Raw genomic sequence first — 27,539 nt, forward strand, 5'->3', positions numbered from 1 at the left:
TCCTAACACTTAATTTATAACCTATTTGATGTAGGTGTGTTGTGGGTGTTAAATTCATACTGCTATTTAACGTTGCAAATTGGTTTTATGGAAAGAAAATATGATCAAGGCAAACTGCTACGTTAAACTTGATTTTAAACACAGTTATTGGATAAGCAGCTAGAAGTTTAGTGCCTTACAGAATTGTTTTCCTTAGCCTAGTAGAAGTTGCTTTTGTTTATTCATCAGAAAACAATTTAAATCATTTAACACTTGCTATAGTGTTTTCTGATTCCTTTTCCATTTCACACACATTATCTCATTAATTAGCACAGTTTGCTCATTGCTGCATGAATTGAAAGTCAGCAGCAACATGTTCTAAGGAAAACTGGAAAATAACTTTGTTTCTAAGCATAGATGAATGTGGATTGGTGATACCTACAAAAAATTGGAGAGGTAAATGGGTTGCAGCAAAAGTAATTGTACAATGAACCAAATTCTGTAACTTGCTCAAAATCCTACGTTGCGTGTTTGATGCTTCATGAAAAGTGGCACCTTATCTGATTTTTCTTCTTTTCTTGATGTCTGAACTACTAGAATAAGTTTTTCATGTGAGAATTACAGTTTCCGTAATAAAAAATAAATATTTAGCACTGGTAACTGTGCTTAAAGTTGTGAGTCAAGTGTTTTTTAGGAGGGGAGAAATAGGGACTTAAATGAAAAGAAGTATATTTTAGTTCTTGAGGTATCTTGGATGACTTCTGAAGGTCTGACTCATATCCAACCATTACTGGAACTCATGGTACTAAAGATCCCATGAATGTTTAGTGGGAGATGGCTGGTACTGCCCTCCAGGTTGCTGTTGTCTTCCCCAGTTAAAGTCATGACTAAAATGTGAAGATGAGTGGGTGACTTTAAATTACTTTCAGCAATGATTAATTCAGATTAATCACCTAATCTTACAAACACTGGAGCACTAAAAGAACAATAATGATGTGAGAAATCCCCTAAATCACCTAATATTATGTATATTCTGGATTTAGTCCTACAAATATACTGATGGGCCCAATTCAGACATTCCTACTGATGTGATGGAGCCAACGTGCTTTTATCCCACAAGTAGGTCTCTTGATTTCAGTGGCCTATAATCCTTATTAGAAGTGTGCAGTTCAAAGTGGTAAATTGAATGTCATAGATTAGCAGGATCAAGAGCAGTTTCAGCATACTTAAAGGCCCTTGCTTACTTCCTCAATCCTTATTCTCCACCCATGTTCCTCTTCTCAGGGTCTGTTCCACGCAACAGCACACCATAGGCTACCTGCAGAGGAGCAGAGACTGCTTTTCAGGAAGCGGTTGTAATTGGGTCTGGATTTTAAAGGTCATTATTATAATATGTAGCAGGTTTGAGTTACAGAATAGACCTTTAAAAGTAAAGTATTTTTAGGAACATACAGTGCTGGAAAAAACTAGCAATTATTTGGTTCTAAAATGGAAGAAAATTAAGTAAACAGTATAACGCATGGGAATGTTCCTTATAACTGCTTTTCTTGAATATATGTTAATTAAGGTCTTAAATAGTGGGACAGTAACGCTGTTTACCATTGATTTTAAACCTTAATGGTACGTTTAATTACATCCCTCACTAGCTTTGGAAGCTGAGGCCCTGAAATGTGAAGTTATTTCTTTTTTAATAATGTAAATCATGTTATTTTAAACAATGCTATTTATTATTTTATCCTTAAATCTATAGGTGCTGAAGTGTTGTATATGAACATGTCAGCATATAATGAAGGTCGGCTTCAATCATCTTTCTGGATTGTTGATAAACAGCACGTGTACATTGGAAGTGCCAGCCTAGACTGGAGATCACTGGGACAGGTAATTTAATTGAAAAACTAATCCTATACCCTTTGAAGGTATAATGAGGGAAAAAGCAATGTTTTGAGGCCAGCGAGTGGAGATGGATAGCTTTCTTTTTCTTATAGTTTGCTGGCAGAAGTGCCAGCATCAAAAACTCTGCTGCCACAGTTTTGATGACTCTTCTGTGGTGGCAAAACTATATTACTATAAATTTTACTTCTTTTCATTGGAATAGCTATCCTCAACAGTTATTGGGTTAAATTTAAAATTTAACTTAAATTTTAAAAATTTGATTGCCTTTATTGTTTCCTGTGATGATTTTGTTGTTTGAAGATTGTAAGTTCTAGTTTACTTACTAAAAATAAAAAATAGTGAGCAAACCTGTTGGAAAGCAAACTGCTATGAAACTCCTTGGTAATGTCGTGAGCATGACCTAGTCCATCTCATCTGCCATTTAAATAAGAAAAAGCAAAATTTTAAAGACTTCCAAATGGGTACTGGGTATTATCCTGAAATACATTTGGGGAGGGAGAGATTTATGAGTCAAATAGCGTAACGGTTTTGAAGGTTGTACACATTAGAATTCCATATTTTGATTTCTCATAAACATGAGAACTGAAGGATGTACACTAAGGCCTCTGCCAGTAACCAGTGCTGAGGACTGTCTACAGCCTGTGACCAGTCTGAAGAAGTAATTAATCAGTAATGCAGCTTATTTGCCTTCTTGTAGATATCTGTAGCTCTTTTCTTTCCACAAGGGACTCAGGATTTTTAACGGCTGTCATGTTCATCGTTGCTACATACCACTGACTCTGTGAGGCTCCTGTTGGTCATATTTAAGGAGTGGAACCTGTGCTTTTAGATCTCAGCAACTGAAATGTGCAAGAGAGGGGGAAAAGAAGCAGTCTTAGGTAGTTGTTAATTGCAGTAAAAAAGTTTACTTTCTAAATATGAGCAGAATCTCAGAAACACATGAATGATTTTGAACATAGATTCTAATGATTTTGTAAAGAAGAAGGTGTGTGTTGGTTCTGTTGAAATTTTTAAGGTTTGGTTTGAGCTAAGAGACTGGAAGTCTGAATAAAAACAATCACCATTTTAGTAAAGAAAGAGTGAATGAATGCATTTTTGCTGTTCCTATGTGTATTAATTTATTTAAAAGGTAACTTTTTGAATAGTTACAAAGGAATTTGGAAAACTGGTAGAAAAGAGGATGTTGTTAGCAAACCAGAGAAAGTTTTGGCCAAGAGGATGTTGTATTTTTAGTCAATGTAAAAACATGTAGTTTGGGCTTTTGGACAGTTTAGAAATTAAATGTTTATGCATTGTCTGTGCCTCACGAGCTAGGCTGTTCGTATGTCATAACAAAATAGCTCTTCACAGAACTATTTACCTTATAAATACTTTAGCTTTGAAGCCTCATCTAATTGGGGGTTTGAGTAATGGAGAAAAAGATAAACGTGGATAAAAGAAGCACATCTACCGCACAGATTATTAAATTATTATGTTTAATGATTGTGTTTACGATCTTCATCACAGATGCTACAATACCTTATAGGTTTGGTTTTCTAATACTGAAGTAAATCTTAACTCTTACAACATACCTACATTAAACTTTGATGCCAGTGCTTTGTGAGCCAGTGTTTCAAACGTGGTTCCTCACTGTTAATTTCATCACTCCCTTTTCTGCATGAATTTCGACATCTTTTTTGTCTTATTGTCATATAACAGTATATTTTTATATGTAATGATAAGATGAAGCTCAGAAGAATAATTCTACGGAACAAAAAGAAATCTCTCTGAATTGGAGTTAAAGAGAATCTGCTTTCAATTAGTTGAGAAATGTTCGCTGAGGTTTCAGAAGAGCCCAAGGAAATTAGAGCTTGGCTCCTGTTGATATCAGATGTGAGTATCCAATTCCCTGACCAGAATTACAGGTTAATAAATCAGGGCAACTGTCAGAGAGATCTGATAATGCAGTCTTAATAATCTGTCTTGAACTTTTCACGTAAGAGGCAAAATAAGCACAGAACTCTGTCATTTTGTTCCGACTTTCTGAATTAGCTTTCCCTGAAGGGAATGCTTTGCACACGCATGGGACCTAATCTTAAAACCCACAGTGAGCCAAGCCCTCACTGGGGAAACATATCTCCCATGGGTTCTCATTATCAGAATCCCAGTGTAGCTGCAAATGAGGGATCAGGTCCCTCTTCTCTTCTATCAAAGCAGCCTAAATGAGTAAGGACTGAGCTTAACTGGGAAATAGCAGAGCAGGTAGTGCCAGGCCTGCCCAGACCCATGTCCTTGGGCTTGCACTGCCTGCAGTAGCGGGGTAAGGCTTCTGCAGTGTTGCAGCAGGAGGCAGGGGACTCACTGCAGAGGCCACTCTGCATTTCCTGTTACAACCTGGTTTACCTGCTGGGAAAGGACTATGAAAAGGCAGACTGGACTGCTGGTTAGTCACATATGGTCCCTTTAAAAGCTCCTCTGACTTAGAGTAACAGAACTGGTAGCTGTTGAATCGGCAAACCACTTTGGCCAGTATTACCAGACCTTGACAGCAAATCACAGAACAAAGTAGGTCTCTGCTATTCTAGAAACATATGGTGCTTTGGCCTATCAAGCACAGCAGTTGTCTTCTCACTCAAACAAAACATCCAGTATGAGTCAGACACCTTGTAGCTAACAATGTCTCATTATTCAGCAGCACAGTTCCAGGGTAAATTACATGAATGTATCCAGTTTCACATCTAATAATATCTAAAAAGCAATGAAAATCTTAAGATTTTAACTGTGCGTGGTTGTCATATCTTTTCACATGCCTTCCCCTGTATTTTCTATGTGCATGTTTATTACTTCCTCTGTACTGGACCCTTGCATGCATTCAGGCCAGTACACCAGGAGCATCTACCCGCTTTCCTGGTTCAGCAGTTGCACTAGAGATGCAGCAGGTGTCTACAGTATTTCACCCTGGGCTATATAGCCCAGAGCCTTCCTACCTCTTGCTTGCTAGGGGCCTAAAGATGTAGAAAGGCTTCTGTGACACAGCAGTTACAGAGCAGTTAACATACAGCAGCTCAGCATACTGGTGAATATTTATGCCAGGTTACTGTGGTAGATATAACTGGATTTTATTGCTGTTTTGTCCCCTTGCAGGGGGATTAAAAGCAAAAAAGTCTGTTAGCATTGTTCTTCTCTTGGGACCCTGAGTCTAAAGCTGAAATAGTAATTTAACTTTTAACAACTCCTTAGAAAACAACATCAGGACTTACATGTCCAAAGGTGTCAGCTTTGTTTTTACAATCTTTGTGGACAATTCTCTAAATTTATTAGCTGGACACTAGAAATCAGTCTCATCTGAGGCTTATGGAGGTTTGTTGCCATTTTCCTGACTTGCCAGCACTGACAAGAAGCAATACTAGTATTTCCTTTAGAAGTAAATTTTCCACATAAAGGAGAGATTTTTGTATGCTGCATATATTACTTGGGGAATAACCTTTAAAGTTGCATATTTCCTTGTGCCCTTGCTGTCACAGTTTTAATACTTGCTTAATTGTATTAATGCTTAATACAGAGTCTCAGCTTTGAAATTATGGGCAAGGCCGACTGCACATCATTACTATTCAGGTAAAACTATATTTCACTTAGGCTGCAAGTTTGCCAAAACTCTAATAATTTTGGCTGAAATTATCTATACCAGCTCTCTGCTTCAGTCCAACATCAAACACAGGCAAATGGAGAATAATGTTAAGACTCCCTGAAAACAGGATTTTACAAAAATTTTTTTCCATTCACAGGGAAATATTTTGTTCTTTTCTTTGAACAGATCTAGATTTTGTGTCAGGGATGCATCTTTTTCTGTTGTTATCAATATATGGCAAATATTGCCTCATTACTTAACCCATTGGAAATTCCAGGTTATGAACAGCCAGAGTTTTTGCAACTTTCTTAGATAAGTACCACTTTCTTAGATAAAATAAGCTGCGTAAAATTTTATCAGTGAAATAATCTTTCTACTGATCTAGTTTCTTTCTGGTAAATTTTTATAAACTGATTAAATGGTGCAAAACCTATAAACAAGTCTAACAGGTTTACCAGCTTGATGAAGGACATCTGGAGAGAGAGTCTCTTGTTCTTTGTGGTGCCATTCTGCCTTCGAAACATGATTCGGGTGGGGGGGCAGGTGGGGCGGTGTACTAAAAGAGGAAGATTACTAAGGTAAAATTTAAAATCACAATTACAACTTTTTATTTCATATAGGGGATCTATGTGATCAGCTGTACAACTTCCATCTTCCACTTCACTGACATGTGTTCAGTAATAGATGCAATTGATAAAGTATTTTCTCAGAGTTCCCAGGCTCTCACCTACTAAGAAGTTAGTCTTGTAACCATTGAACAAGCGAAGCAACATCTTTGGGCCATAGCTGTGCAACCTTCTTACGTATGTATTTAAGATAACAAAATGTTGAAGTCTATTTTTATGAGCAAAATACGTACATCCATGTTAAAATGTTTGGCTGAAAAAGGGTTCACTCAAACGTACCCAAAATTAGGTACGTAAACTGATTAATTTTTGCCTGTGGTTTGAACTAATAACAATTGAGGTGGTCGTGGTGCTGTGTTCTAGCTTCTAGTTTCTTGACCAGTTAGCTTATTAATGTACTTAAATAAAAGGAATTGGTTATATAAAAATTATCATCATCCATAATATTAATGCAGAGCAAGAGCTAACAAAAAATGTCATATATTTCTTTTGTTCTGTGACTCCCTCAAATAGTTCCCGCAAAGCATGGAAATGCATTTAGCTCCTTAATTCTGTTAAGGAGCGTAAGGTTTGTAGTACAGACAGAACCCTTAATCAGCACAAGAAACACTTCTGGAGCTCTTCATGCTAACAACATTTTTGGAAAAGCCTTCACATTATTCGCACATGAATAATTGAATCCAGTGGGCAAACAACTGTAATGGATTAGTTGAACCACTTTAGAGAAATACATTTATGTGCGACAAATAATCAGCCCTTGGAAAATTCTATTACTGAAAATTATTGAAACAAGTAAAATTAATCCGATTGTCTTCACTGGAAGTGGAATCAGGCTAATATTAAATAGTTGGGTAGGCAAAAAAAAAAAGCTTAAATCATGAATAGTAACAGGTAGCAGGTAGTTGGGTGTATGTGTGGGGGTTAGTGTTCCAGATTTGAACATTCAAGCTGTCAATCAGAAGCCTGCTGCTTCCTCCCTGTAATTGGTAGAGTCTGACTAAATCCTGGACTAAATCAAAGTGGCACGTCCAGGCTCCTCCAGTTACTGAAGAGGCATGAGACAGAATGCCCAGTTAGGAGGCCGCTCTCACCCTGTGCTTTTACATGTGTCGTGGTTTAGCCCCATTCAGCAACAAGCCCCACGCAGCCGCTCGCTCACTCCCCCCTGGTGGGACGGGGGAGAGAATCAGAAGAGTAAAAGTGAGGCGACTCACGGGTTGAGATAAAGACAGTTAATAGGTAAAGCATAAGCTGCGCACGGAAGCAAAGCAAAACAAGGAATTCATTCGCTCCTTCCCATGGGCAGGCAGGTGTTCAGCCATCCCAGGAAAGCAGGGCTCCATCAGGCGTAACGGTTACTTGGGAAGACAAACGCCATTACTCCCAATGTCCCCCCCTTCCTTCTTCTTCCCCAGCTTTATATACTGAGCATGATGTCATATGGTGGGGAGTATCCTGTGGGTCAGTTGGGGTCAGCTGTCCCGGCTGTGCCCCCTCCCAGCTTCTTGTGCACCCGGCAGAGCACGGGGAGCTGAAAAAGTCCTTGACCAGTGTAAGCACTGCTTAGCAACTGCCAAAACATCTCCACGTTATTACCACCGTTTCCACCACAAATCCAAACCATAGCCCCATACTAGCTACTACGAAGAAATTTAGCTATATCCCAGCTGAATCCAGGACAGCATGCAAACTCTTTAGACTCAGGGAGAAGTGAGTCTTGGTGTACCAGAGAATAAGGAGTGCTGGAAAGAAGTGGTCTTGGAAAAAAGAAGGGGGCCCAAAAAGAAGAAGGTGAAGTTTGTGGCTGGAAGAAAGATCTTGAAAGTGGGGGAGATCCTGGAGATCAGGGAGCTGTGAGGAGATGGAAGCCAGGGGATGCACCAGGGACTGGTGATGCCTGAGAGGTAACAGTGAGTTGCCACACAGCAGGGATAGACCCGACTTTCTGACCTAGCATGCCAGGCCAGCAGCCACCTCCCTGCAGGGGTGGAAGGAATGGATGGAAGGTGTGAAAGATAACTGAGTACATGCAAAAAACTCTTGTATCATTGGTTCTTAAACAAACCCCAGTATCCAGATCCACTGCAGGTAGCCATTTACTCTATTTGCCTGTGACATCTTAAAAACATTATCTCTAAAAGTCTGACTTAAATTTTTGCTCAGCCAGTGTCAAGGAAAAGTTCCTAACCAGAGCCATGATTTCCTCTCTTAGTTAGCTGTGTAAAAACTGCTAGCAGAGGATTTTCCATTTTAAGATGCCTCTTAAGTCCATACATTTTCTGGATTGTTCATTCTTCTGATTGTTTTAAATTCAGTCCAGTTTAGGCTGAATGGCTGTAAGATGTAATTTTTTAAGGACAAAAAGACAACTGCGTGAACTTGCTCTCACTTTCCCACTCATTTTATGTCTGTGTTGGATTCCTTGTGTGATTTGTTTCACCATACTAAATAAGACTCAAGAAAGGCATTTGATTTTTCTTAATCTTAAAAATCATCAGAAGGAGGAGGACTGGAAAAATAATACCTCATTTCTTCACCTATGTACTTATTTATGAATGTATACCTATTCATAATATGTATGTATTCAGAAATATATACAATATAGATATATGCATAAACATATATATATGTACAATATTAAATCTTGGTAAATTACGCTTGGTCTTATGAGTAGACTGTTTTGACCTTGCTTCTTTCATGAAATTAGTTTGGGCGATGCTTTGAATAACAGAAGTTTATCTGATCATCTCTGTTGCAAAGAATCAGCGATTTGTTCTTGCTGACGCTCACCAGTGCCTTGGAGCACTTCTCAAGCATCCCATGTGACAGTTGGGTATCTGGCAGGACTACTAAACAACAGTATTTCCTTTTCAGGCAGTTTCCTCTCCACCCTCCTCTTACTCTTTTGTTGACATAAATTAGAAACTGCTGGTTCTATCTACATAATTTAAGGTAATTAGAACATTAGATAAAACGTCCCAACACTGTTTATTGGGATGGAAAGAGTGACGTGTTTTATTTGAATTAGATTTTTTCACTTGGTCCGCCTCAGATGGTAAATAAATATACAGGGGAGCCAAAATCCTGGGGAAGATGTGTGACAGGGCATGAATGAGAAGCCCTCTACGGGCTACTTTTTTTATTATTATTATTATGTAAAGTGTACTTATGTCTCTTTAGGATTGACTCCTACAGTACATGAAAATTGTAGCAATTATGAATTATCAATTACATTTGACAAATAAGAAATAATTTGCCCAGTTCATGTATTCCGTTAATCATTCAGTTGAATCAACAGTCAAATTAGCCGTGTGAGATGTTCAGAGCTATGAATATTAATTATTCAAAAAAGGTTTATTAAGCATCTATAGATACAGTAGATAAGCAAGGTTATGCTTTTTATGATAAATAAGAATAATCTAGTGCGTACTTACAGTGAAAGTATATTGGATTCTGCATTTTCTGAAATTAAGAACCCTATAGTTATTAGAAATAAAAAGGAAGAAGAAAAAAAAAACGATCCAGGAGAACCCAGTCAGTCAAAAGATATACTTTTTTTTTGGGGGGGTGTGGGGTGGGGGAGAATTTTAAGTAAAAATGATGACCCAATATTTTATTTGTTTTAATATGAATTAGGTTTTTGGATTCAGCTATAGGAAGGCTTGCAGCAGGGTGGCTGCAGGAGCACTTGGAATGTTGCTGTGTATCTTCCTTTTTACCACCAGAGCCAAGGCAGGACTGGATTGAGAGATCCTGAGGGTTTCAATTTAGTTGTTCAGACTCTCCTCCTTATAACACAGAAAAAAGGAGATGAAAGCAGCAGTTAGAATTCTTCTTTACCACCTTCTCTTCTCTCATCTTCTGTGACAAATAGACTGATAAAACCTAACCTCTTTTTCTTCCTAGTCTGAGATGACAAAAATTGGAAGATGAGTATGGTATCTCAGCAATTGAGAGCTACATCTAAAAGGGTGGGTTTGGGGTAATTTAAGATTGTGGGAATATTGGAGGACCAACCCTTTGCTTGTGTGGGGATAAAATCAATTGGAAGCGATCTGTGGTTCTTTACTCAAAAGTCTTATCCCAATTATGTTGAGGAGACTCATGCGGAGGAATCTCAGCTCAAAGGCAGCACTTAGTGGTGAAACTCATCTTGGAATCATTCCTTCTTCTCTTGGTCTCCATTTCTGGGGCTACAGATCTAAATCAAAACTTTCCCAAAATTCAGGAAGCTCTGGAAGGCTGCCAGAAACAAATGCAACCCATACTTCTTTATATGTATCTCTCTCAGGGAAAGGGGAATGATCATTTCCTCAAAGTAGGTCCTTGAAAACTGTAGTTCCTATGCATTTGTGTGATCAAAATTGTCCTTCCATAAAAACAATGTGTAATAAATACTGGACTTCTATATACATCAGACGGCATAATGATGATCTAATTTGTTTCTAGATTCCCCAAAATCTTGCTATCGTGGAGCCAGCTCATGAAACTGATCACTGAGAGAGGATCTGCGCGTTTGCAATTTCTGCTAATGACAGTTGCATCCTATCTTTAACAGAACTGCATAGAGCAAAAAGCACACTATAATCAGTCAGTCATTTTTTTAACTTTTATCTAAATGAGTCTCTTGAAGTTATGTAATGGTGCATCTGGTCCTTTTGAGATAAGATACCTTGTCTGGCAGTTAATGGAATTACATCTTTTCACTCAAGCAAAAGTTATATTGAGAATTCCCAGTTGATATAATGTTCTTTTAGTATGAACTACAGTTCTGTCCCTAAAGCGTGCTTTAGACTGTTGCCAATCCTTGCCATCTTCTAATAATTTGCTTAATTTTCTTACTGTCCCAGTGATGTTCAGTATAATATCACTATTAGTAAATTGAGCACAGTCTCAAGTGTCCTATAAAATGAAACAAGGCTCTTTCAACTTTGTCATCCACCAAGGCTCAATCAAGCTGTGATGGGTAAATGTTAGACTGAAAGTGCCTATAACATAATACCAGTATATTCTATCTAAATTCGTATTTCTGTGTTAAATAATACCTCTTATATACAACAGAAAAAATCTACCTCTAAAAAGTTTTTATGTAGTTAGCCATGTGATCCAGTCCTTAAAAAAACTCACGCTGCTAATCTGATTTATTTCAATGGGATTATTTCCAAAGCTAGCTAATGTTATAAAGAGAACATAAAAGTGCAACCCAGATCTTCAAGCATAGGTGAATGAGTCATGTGAAGAAAACATGTCTAAGTAGATATTACAGAGCTGTATTGACAATTAAATACTTTTTTGTGTTTTATTTCTTGCTGCATAGGAAGCTAGTTGGTTTGTCAAAACTCTGCCGTGATGCTATTACAGCTTGTCCTTCGAAAGACAGGCTGAAAATATATTTATTATTTTCGCTAAGAGCTTTTGGCTAGGTTCTCCATCTTTGACCAAATCTAGAGCCGTTTGATGACTGTTACCTATCTTCAAAATAGCAGCTTTTCTTTTTTTCTTTCCTCTTTTTGTGGTGGTGGTGGAGAAGATATGTTGCTCTTGGAAATGTGCAGAACTCGCAGTATGCATTTATCATGGTGTAAAGTTTGTATTTTTGGAAGTTTGATGCTTTGTTTTATTCTTTAACTGAGATGGGCCGCTTTTTCTCTCTTACATCCAGTAAATCAGGACAGTCAGCATTGCCCATTAGGCTTACTCTGCTTGAAATTTATCTGACCATCCAGTATTGACAAATGAATCTCAGTGCAGCAAATGGGCTGTCTGTCTCTTGCTGGCATTGCTGTGCACTGCTAACAGAGGACTGGTTAAAGCTGGACCAGAACATGGGTAATGTGGCTGCTACGGTTGTGTTCTGCAGGTACTTCTGCTACTGCCTGATAGTGCTCTTGGTTCCTCCTTACTGCTGTGGGCTTATGGTTTTGTGATCTAGGGACTGAAAACAGCACAGGGCTGTATGTTCACCTTGCACTTGGAGCCAAAAGGCCTCCTCATGCCTCCCCGGCTTGGCTAGTTTCTCTAGATGCAGAGCCGATTCCCAGCTCCAAGGTGCTAGGAAGCTATTCCTGTTTATCATACTTCTCCCACTGTTGTGCTCCATTCTCATATGCATCATCCGCATTATGTGTTTGTATTTAGTGTAAGAGAGGGCTAAATACAGCTTGATGCATATTTTTATTTGACTTCTGTTGACTGTAGGAATATTCTCGTTGCTCTGTCTCTGACCTCTGAAATTACAGATCTATTTTCTTCTCATTTTTTTGTTCAATTGCTGCGAAAGTTCTGTAGAACAGATTTACCTACTGTTGCAGTAATCAATAATAAATTGTAAATCAATAAATAATTAACCTGCAGAGCAAAATGATAAAATATCCCATCTCAACAGATAAACTCACTTCTTTCCAAAGCAGCGTGGGATATTGAGGTAGCTGGCTCTCCACAGTCCAAAGGGAAAGAGGAAGTTCTTTCTCCTGTAAAACTAACCTCATAATAATTTGCTTGCTTTTTAATACTTGCCATGCCATCACTACATGTTAAAATAATTAAGAGACTTAGAAGATGTTGCAAAGAAAGTATGTCTGGTTCTGGTTTATGAATTGCCCCTCAGATACTTGACAAATAATATCCATGCATTAAGATTATCAGACTCGAGAGTTTTGGCTGGGTTCTGGAAGCGTTTAGGGAATCGGAGGCATGCAGGAATTTGATGGCAGGACACGTGCTGTACACCACCACATGGAGGATAGGAAATCATCCATACCAGTGTGTGCAAAACTAGAGACGGCTTTGAAGACCCCTACTGCTATCTTGAAGCAAACAGGCAGGCAGGGAGGTGCATAGCACTGGTGGAATATGCTTGCATGAGTCCATAGCCTAGAGATAAGACTCAGTAGCCTAAGAGTTAAGCTATTGAAATTTGCTAAAACTGTTTGGGAGGATCTCCCAGAAGGTGCATCACAAATAGTGCACTGGGCAGTTGTCTTGCCTTTAAAAAAAGGCGTTGGTCACAGTGATGAGGATGGTTTCCAGGCACACCTCTATAAGGCCTGTCTGCAGTGATCAGTGAAGCAGAAGGGCTCGATTTGAATTTATAGATCCTCCAACCAGTTGCACATATACGTCCTGTAGTTCCATTTGTGATGCGTTCATTAAGAAACCCTGAAATAATAAGACATGCTGAGATAGCAATATGTATTAATGGAGGTGCTGCACTAGAATGGTTTTATGGTTTCTTCACTGGAGCTGGCTTGCAGACTGCCTGCACAAAGTGGGGGCAGCAGAACTTGACCTGTTGGCACCTGTCCTGCCCACTGCTGTTCTTAAGTCCAAGCCAGATTGCATGGATGGAGCAAATGTGTTCGTGCTGCACTTCTGTGCCAGAGTCTACTGCTGGAGCTCAGCAGCTAAGGGGTAGGCATGCCTGTAGAGTCAGAGCTCTTAAGACCAGTGTAGCTTTTTACAGTCATAAAATCATTTAGGTTGGAAAAGACCCTTAAGATCATTGAGTCCAACCGTTAATTTTATTTGTCCTAGATAACAATACAGACCATACAGTCTGATCCAGGGGTTCCAGCGTCTGACTCAACAGCTGGTGGTAGAGTCGTAAATAATCGGTAAACTTACATGGATGTAAGAAAGGCAGTGAATCCACCACTTTCCCAAAAATGTGATTTATGTTGTGCTGAAAGAGAACTTGTTCATTAAAACCCAGCTGAATCTCTGAGGGGTGCTAACACACCACATTCTATTCTGTCATCTCCCAGAGAACTTGCTGGCAAGTAATCTTGGTCAGTGATGTTAATGAATGGAGGCAGATTCCTCTCTGAGGGATTTAGTTATTAGCATACCCCATCAGGTCAGTCTTGTTCAACTAAACAATTAAAATAAAAACATTAAAATAATCATGAAAGTGTATTCCCAATATGTGGTTCCACCCACGCACACACACTTTGATATTGCACAGGAGACAGTTCCCTTATAGATAAATATCTTCATTCAGAATTGCATCAACTCGAAAAGGTTCCCAAATGCAGCAGCCCAGTCACCTCCCACTTTAATGGTTGAATCCTTTAATGGAAAACTGGACTTGGTATTGTCCTGTGAAAAAGGCACACAGTAAATCAGGCTGAAATACAGTGCCATAAATCTCTGTGAGTCAGGGCAAGGAAGGACAATCATTTCGGTCATTCTACAAAAAGAATAATGGTTCTGCAGTTCAGTATAAAATCTCATCTTTCTGTATCTGTAAGTCATCAAGCAGAGAAAAACAGATTCTGGCAAAGCATTCCTTCCATATGAATGTGCAGGATTAATGGCATTGCTAAACCTTTTCAGATTTTGGTATTGTTTTCCTAAGCATCAAGGCCTAGTTTGGAAGTCATCATGCAGTCACCTTTCTTAACTTTGCTAAGTTAGCGGCAGTCACCGAAACAGTGAAATCATTGATGTTTGCCTGGAACTGCTCAGTGGCAAACTATTAATCCTTGCTTGAGGGAGGTGTATTGGGCAGGCAGGGCATGCAAACAGAAATGTTGCGTGTCTTCAGAACATTGCAGAAGTCATGAGAATCCCTGTATTGGGCAATCAAGTTTCTTTAATCAGTCTAACGACTTATTAGGCATTTCTTTCAAATATAATGGTATCATAGATTTCTATGATTGGGTAGCAAATAATTCTGTAAGTAGATCTGCAGCATAGGTACAGAACCTACATATGCCATATATATATATATATATATACACACACACACACACCATGAACATATACTACAGTTTCATGATGTATGTTCTGCTTAAATATATTGAAAACATTTTTTATCATCTTTGTGACTTACATTTTATTACCTTCAACTCTGTATGTGCTGTCACAAAGAAGTCAGTTTAAACAGAAATTGTGAGAAAAAGAAAAATTGATCTTCTAGTTTTAAGACCGGAAGTTAGTGTCAATGCTGAATTGGAATAACATGTTTTCAGGTATATTTTCAGATATTTCTTTCCTTTTCCTATGAAGTGATTGTTACCCAATATTGCAGACGGAAATGGCATCAAGTTGTCTCACCCTTGGTTTATGTGGTTTTTTTTCAATTTGTTCTTCAGTGTTAACTTACGTAAGAGCTCTGCTGACTTTTATTAGGATATTAAATCTGACATCTTTGGCATACAATGCTTCTGTTTCTTGCACAAGGGGTGTTACATGTTATTTAGAAAGAAAGGCTTTTTACATCCACAGGTGCAGCATCTGCCATGATTTGAGACGGGAGAAAACACCCAGGTCATGACCTTATGCAATAAACAGATTAATATTCCTCTTTCTCATGATGTTACAGCCCTAGCATGCATTATTACTATTTGTTCACGTAGTAGCAGCCAGCTGACACCTCAGCTGAATCCACTACTTCACCAAGTACAGAGAGGCTTTTCAGATGACCCAAATGACCTTTACCTGTACGTGCCACATAGTGCTTTAGCAGAAAGAGGGAATTAAAGAAGGGTGAATCAATATGACCCCAGTTTCACTGTTAGGGTCAGGGGCCATGAATATGATGTGTTTATTTAATTCCAAGTTTTCTTCCTAGGACCATATACCAGGACCACATCTTTACAGGAGTCATTGCTTCCATGTTGAAGCAGCCAGAAACTCCACAAATATCTAAGGTGGCTACTCAGAAGAATAGCACGAAAAGCAAGTATGGATTTCTGGAACAGATTTTCATATAGGCTAGCCGTTGTTCTGGGGCTGCCTGTGTACTGTTTCACTAAATTACCTTACCTATCTAAACTGCTTGGATTCCTAGCCTACCTGAAGGTCCTGTACAATGAATTTAATCAAGGCTCAGTCAAAAATTAATTATAGCCTTTGGCCCTCTGCTTACATCAAGAGAAGAGGTTTCTGATTCCGATCAGGTACTCTGGCAAGGCTCAACACTTACAGCAATAATTCATATGCAATGTCATTGTCACAGTTTGTGTCCGCAGCACGCCTGCCACCGATCCCTATTTGGTTTGCAAAAGGAAAACCAACTGTGTGTGTCAGTAATGGTATAAATAATGCATCCAATTAGTCGGCTACGTGCTGTTGCATTTCCCTGAAGCCCACGAATCTGAAAGACCCAAAGAAACTGTGCACTTTGGGAGAAATGCTTAGACATAAATATTGCCCTTATTCTGAGGTCAGTCCTTTGCACTCTCCTCTCTGTGTTGTACAGCAGAAGACGTACGGAGGCTGCCCCTTGCAGCATTGCATAGGATGAGAACAAATACTAAGAGCTCGTGCTGTGATTCCCAGCTGCGTGAGGAGGATGCAAGATAAGGGCTGACAGGACGGGCTCCGGTGCAGGAAAAATGGAAAGAGGCAGCGGGAGGTATGCGTGTGTGCATGGTAAAGGAGAGTTCAGGCCTTTCGAGAAGCTAGCAGGATCTTTGACTTCAAATTTTAATTTTTTTATGGTTCCACTGAGGTAGTGAATTGTTTAATGACTCCAGTATGGAAATGGGATGCAGCTTGCCAGCAGTGAGATGGAGGCCAGCACAACATTGTCCTTTTCTTCCCAGCCTGCCCTTTTCTTTGATATAAGGAACAAAAAACTGTGTTTCAAAAGAGAAACAGAATCAAATTAGAAATCACATTAATTAGATTTCCTGCAGTAAAATGAGAAATAAATCAAACATGATCCTGGAAAAGTGTTTTCTTGCAGTTGCAAGCTTGCATTTCCCCTAAAGAGACACTTGTGCTTGCTTTGAGGAGGTAATGAAACTGTAAACTGAAAAGTCATTTGAAAATGATAAATTAGGTTGTGATTATGCCAAGTGATATTAATTATGCTGATAGACTCTATAGCAAGGAATTTTTAACTGATTCAGTTCTGCCTTCTGGCTTGCTCTGACAAGTACCAATGTGTCAGGCTTAGTCTGTTAGTGAGCTTCATCAACAGCGGTAAGAAAACCCGGACTTGCACTCTCAGTTCTGTGTCAGGTTCTACATGAACATCATCACAGAGTGGTCCATGTTTTAAACAAATTGTATTTGTATTGTTTGTACAGATTTTTTTTTCCTGAGTTTTCCATATCAGTAGAGCAGATGGCTGAAAAAGAAAAATCATGATGGGTTTTTTTCTAACATGACAAGGATACGGGATTTCTGGTTTTCTGCTTTGAAGATGCATTGCTAGCTCTTCCTCACAAAGTTCTTTTTAAACTACATCATTTTAAAACAAGCCCCCCATCTGCGTGGGTGTCTAGCTTGTTTTGCATCTTGGTGGGAATACCTCCCAGCAGAAATGAAATACTGAACCTAATTTTTTTTCTAGCATGGTTTTCTTATGATTAGGGTGCTATGCAAGATGGTGGGACTATCTACTGAAAGTAAGGTGGAGTGGAAATTAGCAGAGCATCATTGTGCAGTTTTGTGCTTTTCACCTGTGGACCAGCAGAAGAAGGAATGGGACACAAATATTATCAGGTCCTAAAATACCTCCTCTGCATTATCGTGGCAGCTTTTTGTCATTAGGTAATAAAAGTAAAAGTAACGTATGAAGTTATAACTTCCCTGGGACTTTTATTCTGCGAGAACCACTGACCCAAATCTCTTAAATGTACTTTCTAAAGGTGAGAATTAGAGACCAGTGGACTGCTAGTGGCTGCCAATACAAATGTACTTTATCAGTCCCAACAGGGTACCGTCACTCCACTTATGTCCCTTCCTTTCTTTTAGTGACAGCGTGTCTTGGCTTTATGCTGACATTTGGTGCCAATGCTGGGTGCACCCCCTGTCGAATGCATCACCTCTTCTTGGTCACATGCTCAGGTTCATTTCCAGCACAGTGGGTTGAATGACAGTTTTCCATTTTCAGTGATGGGACCGAGTTCCCAGCTCAGGTTGAGACTGCATTCTTTTGTAAAGTGGAAGGGACTTTTTTTTCTCATTCAGTAGAAATTCTGCCTGCCAATTATTTTCAAATCACTTAAAACCAAGATGATAGAAAATTAACCTTTGGCATTAGATGACAGCAATGTAAAACCCACACAACTGTGGGCTGGGCACAAGAGATACTCACGGGGAAGGCTTACAAAGTGATTCACTGGAGAATGGTTATGAGTTGAATCTAAGAATTTCAAAATACCATTTATTCAATAGAAGTGTCTATAGAAAATAGGAGCAATAGTTACAATGAAGCAGTTAATCTCAAAATTTAATCTGTCTGAATTCTTTAAGTAATCTTCAAAAGCAGCTTGCGGTTTTCAAAATAACAGGGAATTCAAGTAAGAACATGTATTGTGCCCTAGATTATTTCTGACATCCAAAGATGTTGTTAATCTAAATTTTGCATTTTTTCACCCTCAGATGGGTTAAGCTAGATAGAGTTTTACTAACTGTCTGAGAATACAGTGCTTTACCATTCACATTAATCTTTTCTATTTAGCATTTCCCAACAGCAGTGTAGCTCCCATGTCCTTACCAACACGCAAGGAAAAAGCGGAACTCAGAGCAGAAGCAGGACTGTGCTGGATTTGCATTTCACTGAATTACTTTTGATTTTAACACAACAAATCTGTGAAGCTTCTACACCATTTTACTAGCCAAGCACGGAGGGAGGATTTTGGCTCAGGATGCTCAAGGGTCTGTTGCAATTTCTAGTGAAGCGTTAGCTGAGGTACATGCTTTTGCTGTTTCGGTGGACTCTACTGCCTGCACAGGTTTTGTAAGAGAAGAGACAGACATGTTGCAGCCTTCTCAGTCGCTTCAGCATCAGGTTGTGCTTTCGGTTTACATCAAAATGACAGCTATCTGAATGGGGTCTGTTACACTTAGCGAATTTGTGATGAGCACTACTCCTGTAATCCCGTTATAGCAAAGTCTGCTACAACAGTGACATCACCAACACTACATAAAGAAACATTTCTACCTTTCTCAAATTTCTGTCTTTCTCTCTCCATTGGCGATGGTCGCTCCCATCAGAACGGCCTTCCCCTCCTCCACCGCTGCCACAGGCCACTGCTCAGCTGTTACCTGTGCCTGGCATGGGACTGGCTCACATATCTGCTCAGCAGGCTTTGGTGAGAGGAAAAGAACAGCTGCACAGAAGGAAGCCTTAAGATTGATGCTATGTATGATTGGAAAAGACTCACTGAGCATTAAATGCTACCAGCTAAAAACATAAGGGGTTTATTATCTACTAAATTATATATTTTAATATAATATTCACTATTATAATTGCTACTGTTTAATTATATAGCAAATATAAATATATTATATATTTAATATAAATATATTATTTATAAATATATTCTGTAATTATATATTATTTATATAAAAGCATATATGTTATTATAAATATATATGCCTTTATATATTATTTATATATAAATAATGTATTAATACTATATATTAATAAATATAAATTATAATTATACAATATAATGTTATGTAATTTTTATTATAGGAGGGTTGCAGTAGGGGTCAGGTAAGACTGATAACAAAGTGAAAAGGAACCGTATGTTTGGAGTGCAGGCTGACCAAAAAATTAGAGCACATTTTATGAAAAGATAATGAGTTTACCACTGTGAGTATCTGTGGTTGGCTCGAAGGTGGCAATTAATACATTGTATATTATTTTTCTTTGGAAGCTATTGAAAATCTTGGGTCTTTTAGACCTTAGTAATTGATTTATCAGTATAGCATGATTTCTGTTACTCCGTTACTTGCCCCTGTTGTGATTCTGGTTTTGCAGTCGTTCATGTGGAAATTGGTCATTAAAAAAGATCACAGGCTTGAAAGACTAATGAAATGCATTTTCAAACACAGGGAAATGGGAGATGCATGCACAGTCCTGTATATAAAAAGCCTGCCTAGCAAATTTAGTGTGCAATAGACTACCTGTAGTTAATCTAGGGTTTCTGTAGCACAGGCCCTGGATGCCCAGCACCTGCCAGTGGCCAGAGCTTTTGGGCAAATTACTTTTGCCTGAGAAAGCTAATCCCCAAGCAGAGCTGCCTATTGTTTTCAGGATCAGGCTCAAATGGGAGCAATTACTAAAAACTTTTTCTTTAAGAGAAGTTAGCAAGGAGTTTTCTAAAGTCTCCTGCGATGTTTGCCACAATTCGGATACTGCAAGCTGTGAACCAGATTGTGGCACTCCTATGTAGGTCAAATAGTACCTTGCCTACACAGTGGGGTTGTCTCTTAGAGTGTAGCTCGAGGTAGATATAAATTGCGCTGTCTAGTCTGCACAGTGCAGGGTAAGGACACACCGTACCCCCTGCCTAAGCCATGATCCAAATGTATTTGAAAAGTCCTGCTAACATTGTTTCTCAGCTCATGAAGCTTACAGTGTTATGGGTGCAGAACCTGTGTCATTTAGGTTCTCTTCCTGGGTTTTTCTCATTTCGTATATGATGCCTACAAATGTATAAGGGAAAAGAATAAGCAGAAATTCCTGTTTGTGAACTCCTTCCCTTTGTACAATCTAGTAAGGAATCCTTCCTCGTGTCATAAAAATCAGTGTTTTTCTAGCTAGGCCATATTTGTTACTTTTTGTAGCTTAAATGATGTCTGTAGTTAGAGCATCATTGTACAGTGGGTATAAGCCATCATTGCTTGAGTCCTGTGTAGCCATTCACTTCTCTGGTGCTTTAAGAAAGCCCTGCCCTTGTTGGCAAGAAAGACAAATGGTGATTTGGTGGCCTTTAATAGTTGCTCTGCACAAATGTAAATGTCATGGGGAACAAGGAAAACCAGCTCCCATGTTTTCCATTGTTTGAGAAGAGCACTGATGGTGGCTTTTAACAAAGAGGGAAAGAAACCTGCTCATGAGAGGACACAAGAACACCATTCTGTCCCCAGCCCCCAGCACATGCCCTGAAAATGTCACTCAGAAGCAACTCTGCAGTTTTAACATCCAAATATCAGTTCTGTTTTGAGGTAATCAAATTTGTGACTCTTTATTTTCATTTCAGATTTATCTTCTTTAGTTTTATTAAGATTTTGACTTCTTGAGATCTTTCTTCATTTTAATTTTTCAGTGATGTTTTCATTACTGTGTGAGTTGCTTTTAAAACTCAGGATGAAGAAGAAATATTTCCCTTACATTAGGAGCTTTGGCCCTGAAGGATTTTACCTTAACAGATACCTCAGATGATGCTTAGCTGCAGGTTTCAGTCACTGCGAGCCAGGGAGCAACACTCAGATTTTGATTCTTTCAATATAAATGTTTTTTCTGCTTCTCCTCTGAATCTATTAAAAAAAAAAAAGTCTGTAATAACAGCAGCTCTCAAACCAAAGAGACAGTCTTTTCCCTTATCTAGATGATATACCACTTCATACTAAATCTGTCACTAGCACATCCTTGCTGCCCACTCTCTGCAATGCCTCCAGGATGATAGGCTTTGTGATTAATTGGAAAAAGAGCAGTCACTCCTCACCTCAGAGTATGGGAGTAAAAATAGTCTCAGTGTGGAAGACACTTCTGAAACAGAGTATGTTTTTGGTCTCCAAAATTATCGGGGCTGTTCTACAAGACAGGAGGCCGCTGGGGTTTTACTGCATACACGTGTGCATTGTTTGTATTGTTTCCATTTCAAGGTGATATATCACATGTAAACCCAGATGACCACGAGGTGACAGGCTGATATCTAACCTGGTTTCCTAAGGAAATGAGGTCTGTACAGTAAGCACCAGAGTCGCGGTCTGCCCTCTTCCAGTAACTTTGAATCTGCTTTCCTGGTTCAGGCAGATTTGAACTTAAGTCCATAAAAGCTTAATGAAAACAGGCAGCTGGGTAAAGAGGATAACTGTGTTTTCCCAGAGATGGAAAGGAGGAGCCCAGCCTGTATCGTGTACCAGGGAATCCGCATGGGGGAGAGCTCTTGTCACGGCTTCAGAAGCCGCAAAAGCTTTGATCAGCGCTTGCCTTCAGAGAAGCCAACTGCAAGACGCAATGCCGTGGGCAGGCAGGGCTCGTTCCTGCGCTGTAAATACACCTCTTGAAATGGCTTCGTTCCAGCCTGCGATTTGAGTGTAGCCGCTGCGAGTGGCAAGGCCTCAGCCAGGGCCTCGCCTCAGCTCCTGCAGGCACCCCTTCCACGGGAGGGTGAAGCTCCTGTGCAAAACGCGCTGGTCCCTGTGTGTGTCTGTTCATGAGGAGAGGCTGGCGGTAGGGCATGGCTAATGCCGCGTTTCACAGTCGGCCTAGGCGGCAACCTGTAAAAACTGCACTTAGAAAAAAACCATTAGTGCCCCCGGCTTCCCCCCCGCCTCTGTGCGTGGGGAATCACTTAGGCAGAAGGGCAACCCTTCAGTTCATCGGGAGAGGACACACTGCAAGCACTCCTGCTCCGAGGAGAGCTGCTCGAGCAGATGCAATCCTGGCAGCTTCTGGTGTGCTGTGAGGACACTGTTTTATCTTTACTTTTAATGGAAGTGATAAAGTGGAATAGTAATAATGGGACTGATAAATGAAAGGAAAACTGTAACCACGTAATTATGTCAGAATCAACTAACAGCCATGAAAAGCCGATTAAACCACATTATGCAGATACATGTAACAATACTATTAGTAAGTCCTTTGCAATGGCATGCCTGGCAATTAAGAGAACACTATTGGCAGCACACAGTGAAAACAGTGATAACATATAGTTGAAAATGTTTGGAGACAAACAGAGGACAGGGACAGCCTAGAACTGAATACAGGAGCGTCCTCAAAGATACCAGCACCCGGGAGAAAAAAACCAAAGATGTTATTCCAAATAGATTGTTTCACTAGGATGTTGGGCATAGCTTGGAATATTTTATATTTATCATCAAAATGAATTTACTGGCTTATCCATAAATGAAAGGCTGCAGTGCAGCAAGGAGCCTGTATTTTCTGACTCTCCACAAATTTCAGGTTGTGCAGGCTAATGGAGGAATTCCATATTTTTTCTGAATTCAGGAAGCTTGCAGAAATATTCTGATTTAGGCATTAAGAATATTAGGTAATGTTCCTGTGATTGCAACTGTTCAGTAAATATTTGGGAATGAGAGCATTCATTTTTAATGTATATGATATTTCCAGGTCAGGGACCTGAAGAAGGTGTCACCCACTGAGTTTTTTCTCACTGGAGTATTAGGATTTATTGTTTCCGCTAACCCACCATAGAAAGAGAATTGAAGGTTCAATTTTATCCTTTGCTCCCCTTCCTCTGCCCACTCTTGCAGAGCAGTTCTTGTCTGCAGTCGGGAAGAACTGCACAGGAACGAGCTCTGAGATAACGTTAGCATGGAGTTCATACAAAAAGATGCGCTTCTCCCAGAAACTACTCCATGTGACTATGGAGGGCTCATCCAAGGGCATGAAACCAGTGGGGATTTTTTGATGTCAAAGGATGAGCTTGCTGGAAAAGTTCGTACTCCCCTTATTTTCTTCATCATGCCAGACTTTTAAGACACGCTACCCAGAGAGTTTACTTGCAGAAAACCAGCACGGATCCTTTAACTATTTATCCTATGTATTGTTTTCCATCATATACTTGCAGGTTTTCTTCTCACTTTATTTCTGGAGATGGCTGAACTAGTGTAAAATGCAGATAATGAAAGGTCAATGGGATCTGTGCCCACAGCAGTGCTTTCCTGAGCTATTAAAAAACAAAGGAAGGGAGTGTGCATGCAGTTACGCTTTGATTACAGAGACAGGCAATATGTTTATGAATGAAATTCTGTCAACAACTTAAGTATAGGGATGTGCAATTAATGAAATCTTTGCCAACCCAAAGTTTATGATGACCAGGAGACACGCCTTTACTTAAATGGAGATGTAAGACTGTGTCCGTAGAAGGGTAAAGCATTTAACTGTATTATGATGTCTATATTTACTTGGGCTATTTTCCTCATACTTTATACGGGAGACTGTTGATGCTTACAGAGTACTTTTCATGAGAGAAGAGTATCATTATCTCCATTTTTACATGTGAAGAAACCAACACCAGAAACTTGAGGTATCCTAGGTGAGGTACCATACTATACCAGTGGGGGAATTAAGAACCCAACCTTTTTGTGTCCTAATCGGGTATATTATATACTGAATCATGCTGGATTTAATAGCACAGGAAGTTTAGCTACTGATAGTATTAAGCACCTGTTTTTTCATCCTTTTATTTGAAGCTGGAGCATCATATTCCTTCTCCAGCAGAGAAATAACTTAAGTCCCCTTCTTTCACCTTTTCCAGAATGCACAGAAAACAAATCGTTTCTGAAGTAAGAAACTGTCACTGGTAGCAGCGTGTGCTCCTACATCATCCAGCAGAAAGGATGCTTTTCCTGTAAACAAAATAATAATAAAATAAATAAAAACCACTCTAGCCAAGAATAGCAAACCTTGGGCAACACCTATAACAAAAATGGTGCCTATGACAAATGGGTATCACTCCTAAGTTGTGTCCGTCCATACGGTGTGTTGTATTCTATCAGGACGTGCGGCTCTGACATGCGCTGAACATACAAACCCTGTTACAGCTTTTGCCCTGCTCTTGACTTTCAAGATTTAGCTTATGTGTTTGCCTTTAAAAGAGTATTGTTAGGAATGTTCTTGTAGTTGACAGTACTACCGCTGAGCTCAAGGCACGCTTCTGGAAGGTACCCCTCAGACACTCTTACGTTCTCCCTGCATACTTCCACAGATCCATCAGCCAAAACATCACTAATGATATGAACTTTTAATTTCACAGATGAAGGAACTTGGCGTCATCGTATACAACTGTAGCTGCCTGGTCCTGGACTTACAAAGGATATTTGCCCTCTATAGCTCATTAAGATACAAGAACAAAATACCTCCAAGTTGGTCTAAGAGGCTATATGGAGTATACGATACTCAAAATAAACTGACACTGCAGCTGAACGAGACAAAATCAGAAGCTTTCGTGTCGGTGAGTTCTGAAATGAGTTGCACAGAGGGAGGGAAGGGGAAGAAACTTACTTAACCCACCAGATTTTTGGAAGTTCTGGAAATTTAATATCCACTTACTCTCTTAATATTGTCCTTTACAAACTACAGAGTAGTGAGACCAGGTTAGGTAGGTGTTAGTAGCAACTGTGAAAAGAATCTCAAGTGTCCTTTTCATTGATACAGAGATATTCATAGTTCTCTGCAGGAAGTCTGTCATAGTGCTGTGTTCTCCCCAACAGACACTGTCGGAGAGAAATTAGCATGGATGGTAATTTCCATGAATAGGAACATACATGGTGAAATTAAGCATTTCTCTAAATTATCCCTAACAGAAGAAGATGCACATTACCACCATGTCCTTAACCAGAAGCAGCTACTAAAACTCTACTAAAACTCTACTAAACTCTACTCTACTAAACTACTAAGACTCATGCAAGTGACTGGAAACTCAACTATAGAGATGACACCACTACAGCTGTCACCTACACAAGACAGAACTTGATTGATAGTCTCAGAATGCTAGAAAACCAAATAATATACTTTTGTGCGGAAGTCTGTAACTGAAAGGTGTTTTAAAAGTTATTTGCCTTTCCTATGGTGCAGAAGAGACAAATCGCAAGTCTGGGGGTTTTGGGTTTGGTGTTTGGTTTTTTTTTTTAATTCTGATTTCTATGATTTTGTTCTTATGTGCGATTTGCCAAGACTGAAGCTGCTGCAGAATTTCATTTGTGCGCTCTTCTCTTTCCTTTCTCTGCAATGTCCACTTTTCCTCTCACATTCAGAAAACGATAGGGAAGCCCTTCAAATTAGCTCATTTACACTAGTGGATATAAGATGAACGACTGGGAGTGAATGAACTGTTAATCAGACATCTAAAATGATACAGAATAAGCTTGATATCAGAGCTTGCATTTTTATCAATTTTATAAGGATTAATCGTCTTCACCCTATTCCACTGAAGGCATTCATACTTCCATAGAACATGATCTACTTCAGCTTTATTTCTAAATGACATTTTAAGACTTAAAATTCAAGCAGCAATCCCCATGGAAGCACTGTGTCTGTGTTTTTAATGGGAAGAAATGGAGCAGTCCTTCATCTCAGCAGTGATGTAGCAAAACTGGAAAAAAGTACACAGAAAGATAGCGATGATAAAAGATGGAGTATCTTCCATTTTGGAGGTAATTACAGGAGTAAAAAAGAAACCTTCATAATCAGGAATATAATGAAGCTGCCAAGTTATTTATCATTCTGTATAAAACAAGGAGCAAAAATCTATTGCTTTAAAGCCAGTTATGTCTAAAACAGCACACGCATGTAGCACACTAAGTTGTACAGCCACTAGCACAGGCTATTGGTGCAGATGAGTGGTTATACAGGGCAGGGTTTACCCTCACCTGCTGGGAGCCGCGCAACGTTCAGGTGTCCCGGATTTTTCAGACTTTCAGATTTTTCAGTGAAGAGAGAGTGAGCTATTTTGTAATGAAAATCTGGAAGTGCCCAAGACAGCCAGACTTAATAGCCATCTGAAGAGACCTTGATTCTGGAGAGTCTTAAGGACTAGCTTAAATTGGAGACTGACTTTCGGACAGTTAGCTAAGGAGCTGTGAACTCCTACTCCCTTCTAAGCAATCTGTAAGAATTGGAGAAATGCTGCTGAAGGCCAGTCCTGGAGGGTCACACAGTAAGGAAAGCTGGGTAAGGCCAGCTTTAAAGAATGTGGGATCCTAGACAAAGACAGGTGGAGAGAGGCTCTACAAAAGCTGCTCTTCTGCAGGCTGCACAATGTTGGATTGTTCCTTGTGACTTGTATTTTCCTTGTGTGTGGGCAGCAAAGGTCTCTTTCTCTTGAACTTCTGCTTCAGAAAACAAAAGGAAGGAGCCACTGGTACTCCAAGACCTACCTGAATTTGTAGCCCCAGCCAGTTGGGCTGGTCCTTCCTTCCCGAAAACACGCTTTTTAATAGATTTCTCACCTACTAGCAAATTCTCAATGTTTGCCAGGATGCCCCTCTGAAAGGCAGTGCTGGAGCTGCACTGGCGTGGTTTGGTGGAACCGAGCGTTAACACTGCTGTCTGTTCCTGAACTAGTGACAAGAAGAAAGTGTCCACAAGCCAGGCAGTTCGCTTACTGCCATCAGTGCCCTCTCTGTGGGCAGGGGTGGTGCTGCTGCTGTTGCCCAGTGCCGCGCCACTCCTGCCCCCAGCCCTGCACTGCCTCCCTTTCGGTCCGGGGCAGCACGCGCCCCTGGGCAGGGACATGGCAAGGTACTGTTGTCTAGTGAGAACGCAGGCCTCTTTCTGGTAGGTGAAGAGAAGTATCAGACAGGTATTTGATCAGAACAGCAAGGTATTATACAGCTCATACTGAGAGAAGTACCAAAATATTGTTTTATGACCACAGGGGAGGCCAGCCGTGGCACAGGGCAGCAAGTGGCATGCCCAAACACAGGTGTTATGGTGAGAACTTTAACAGAAGTTTTCCTTCTAATTATCTTCTAAATATCTTTCACTTTCTGAT

At 39.7% G+C, this 27,539-nt stretch overlaps 1 protein-coding gene across 4 annotated transcripts in view; it reads left to right on the forward strand.

The window, feature by feature from the left end:
- PLD5 (phospholipase D family member 5) overlaps window positions 1-27,539 on the forward strand; it is a 201,635-nt gene that overhangs the window by 155,149 nt on the left and 18,947 nt on the right. For all 4 annotated transcript variants that reach the window (XM_075089397.1, XM_075089398.1, XM_075089401.1 and 1 more), the window contains exons 5-6: window positions 1,730-1,857; window positions 24,801-24,998. In XM_075089397.1, the coding sequence (XP_074945498.1) occupies window positions 1,730-1,857; window positions 24,801-24,998 (326 nt within the window). The remainder of the gene's footprint in view (window positions 1-1,729; window positions 1,858-24,800; window positions 24,999-27,539) is intronic.

Source organism: Phalacrocorax aristotelis, chromosome 3 (genome assembly GCF_949628215.1).
Source record: "Phalacrocorax aristotelis chromosome 3, bGulAri2.1, whole genome shotgun sequence".
Classification (NCBI taxonomy): Eukaryota; Metazoa; Chordata; class Aves; order Suliformes; family Phalacrocoracidae; genus Phalacrocorax; species Phalacrocorax aristotelis.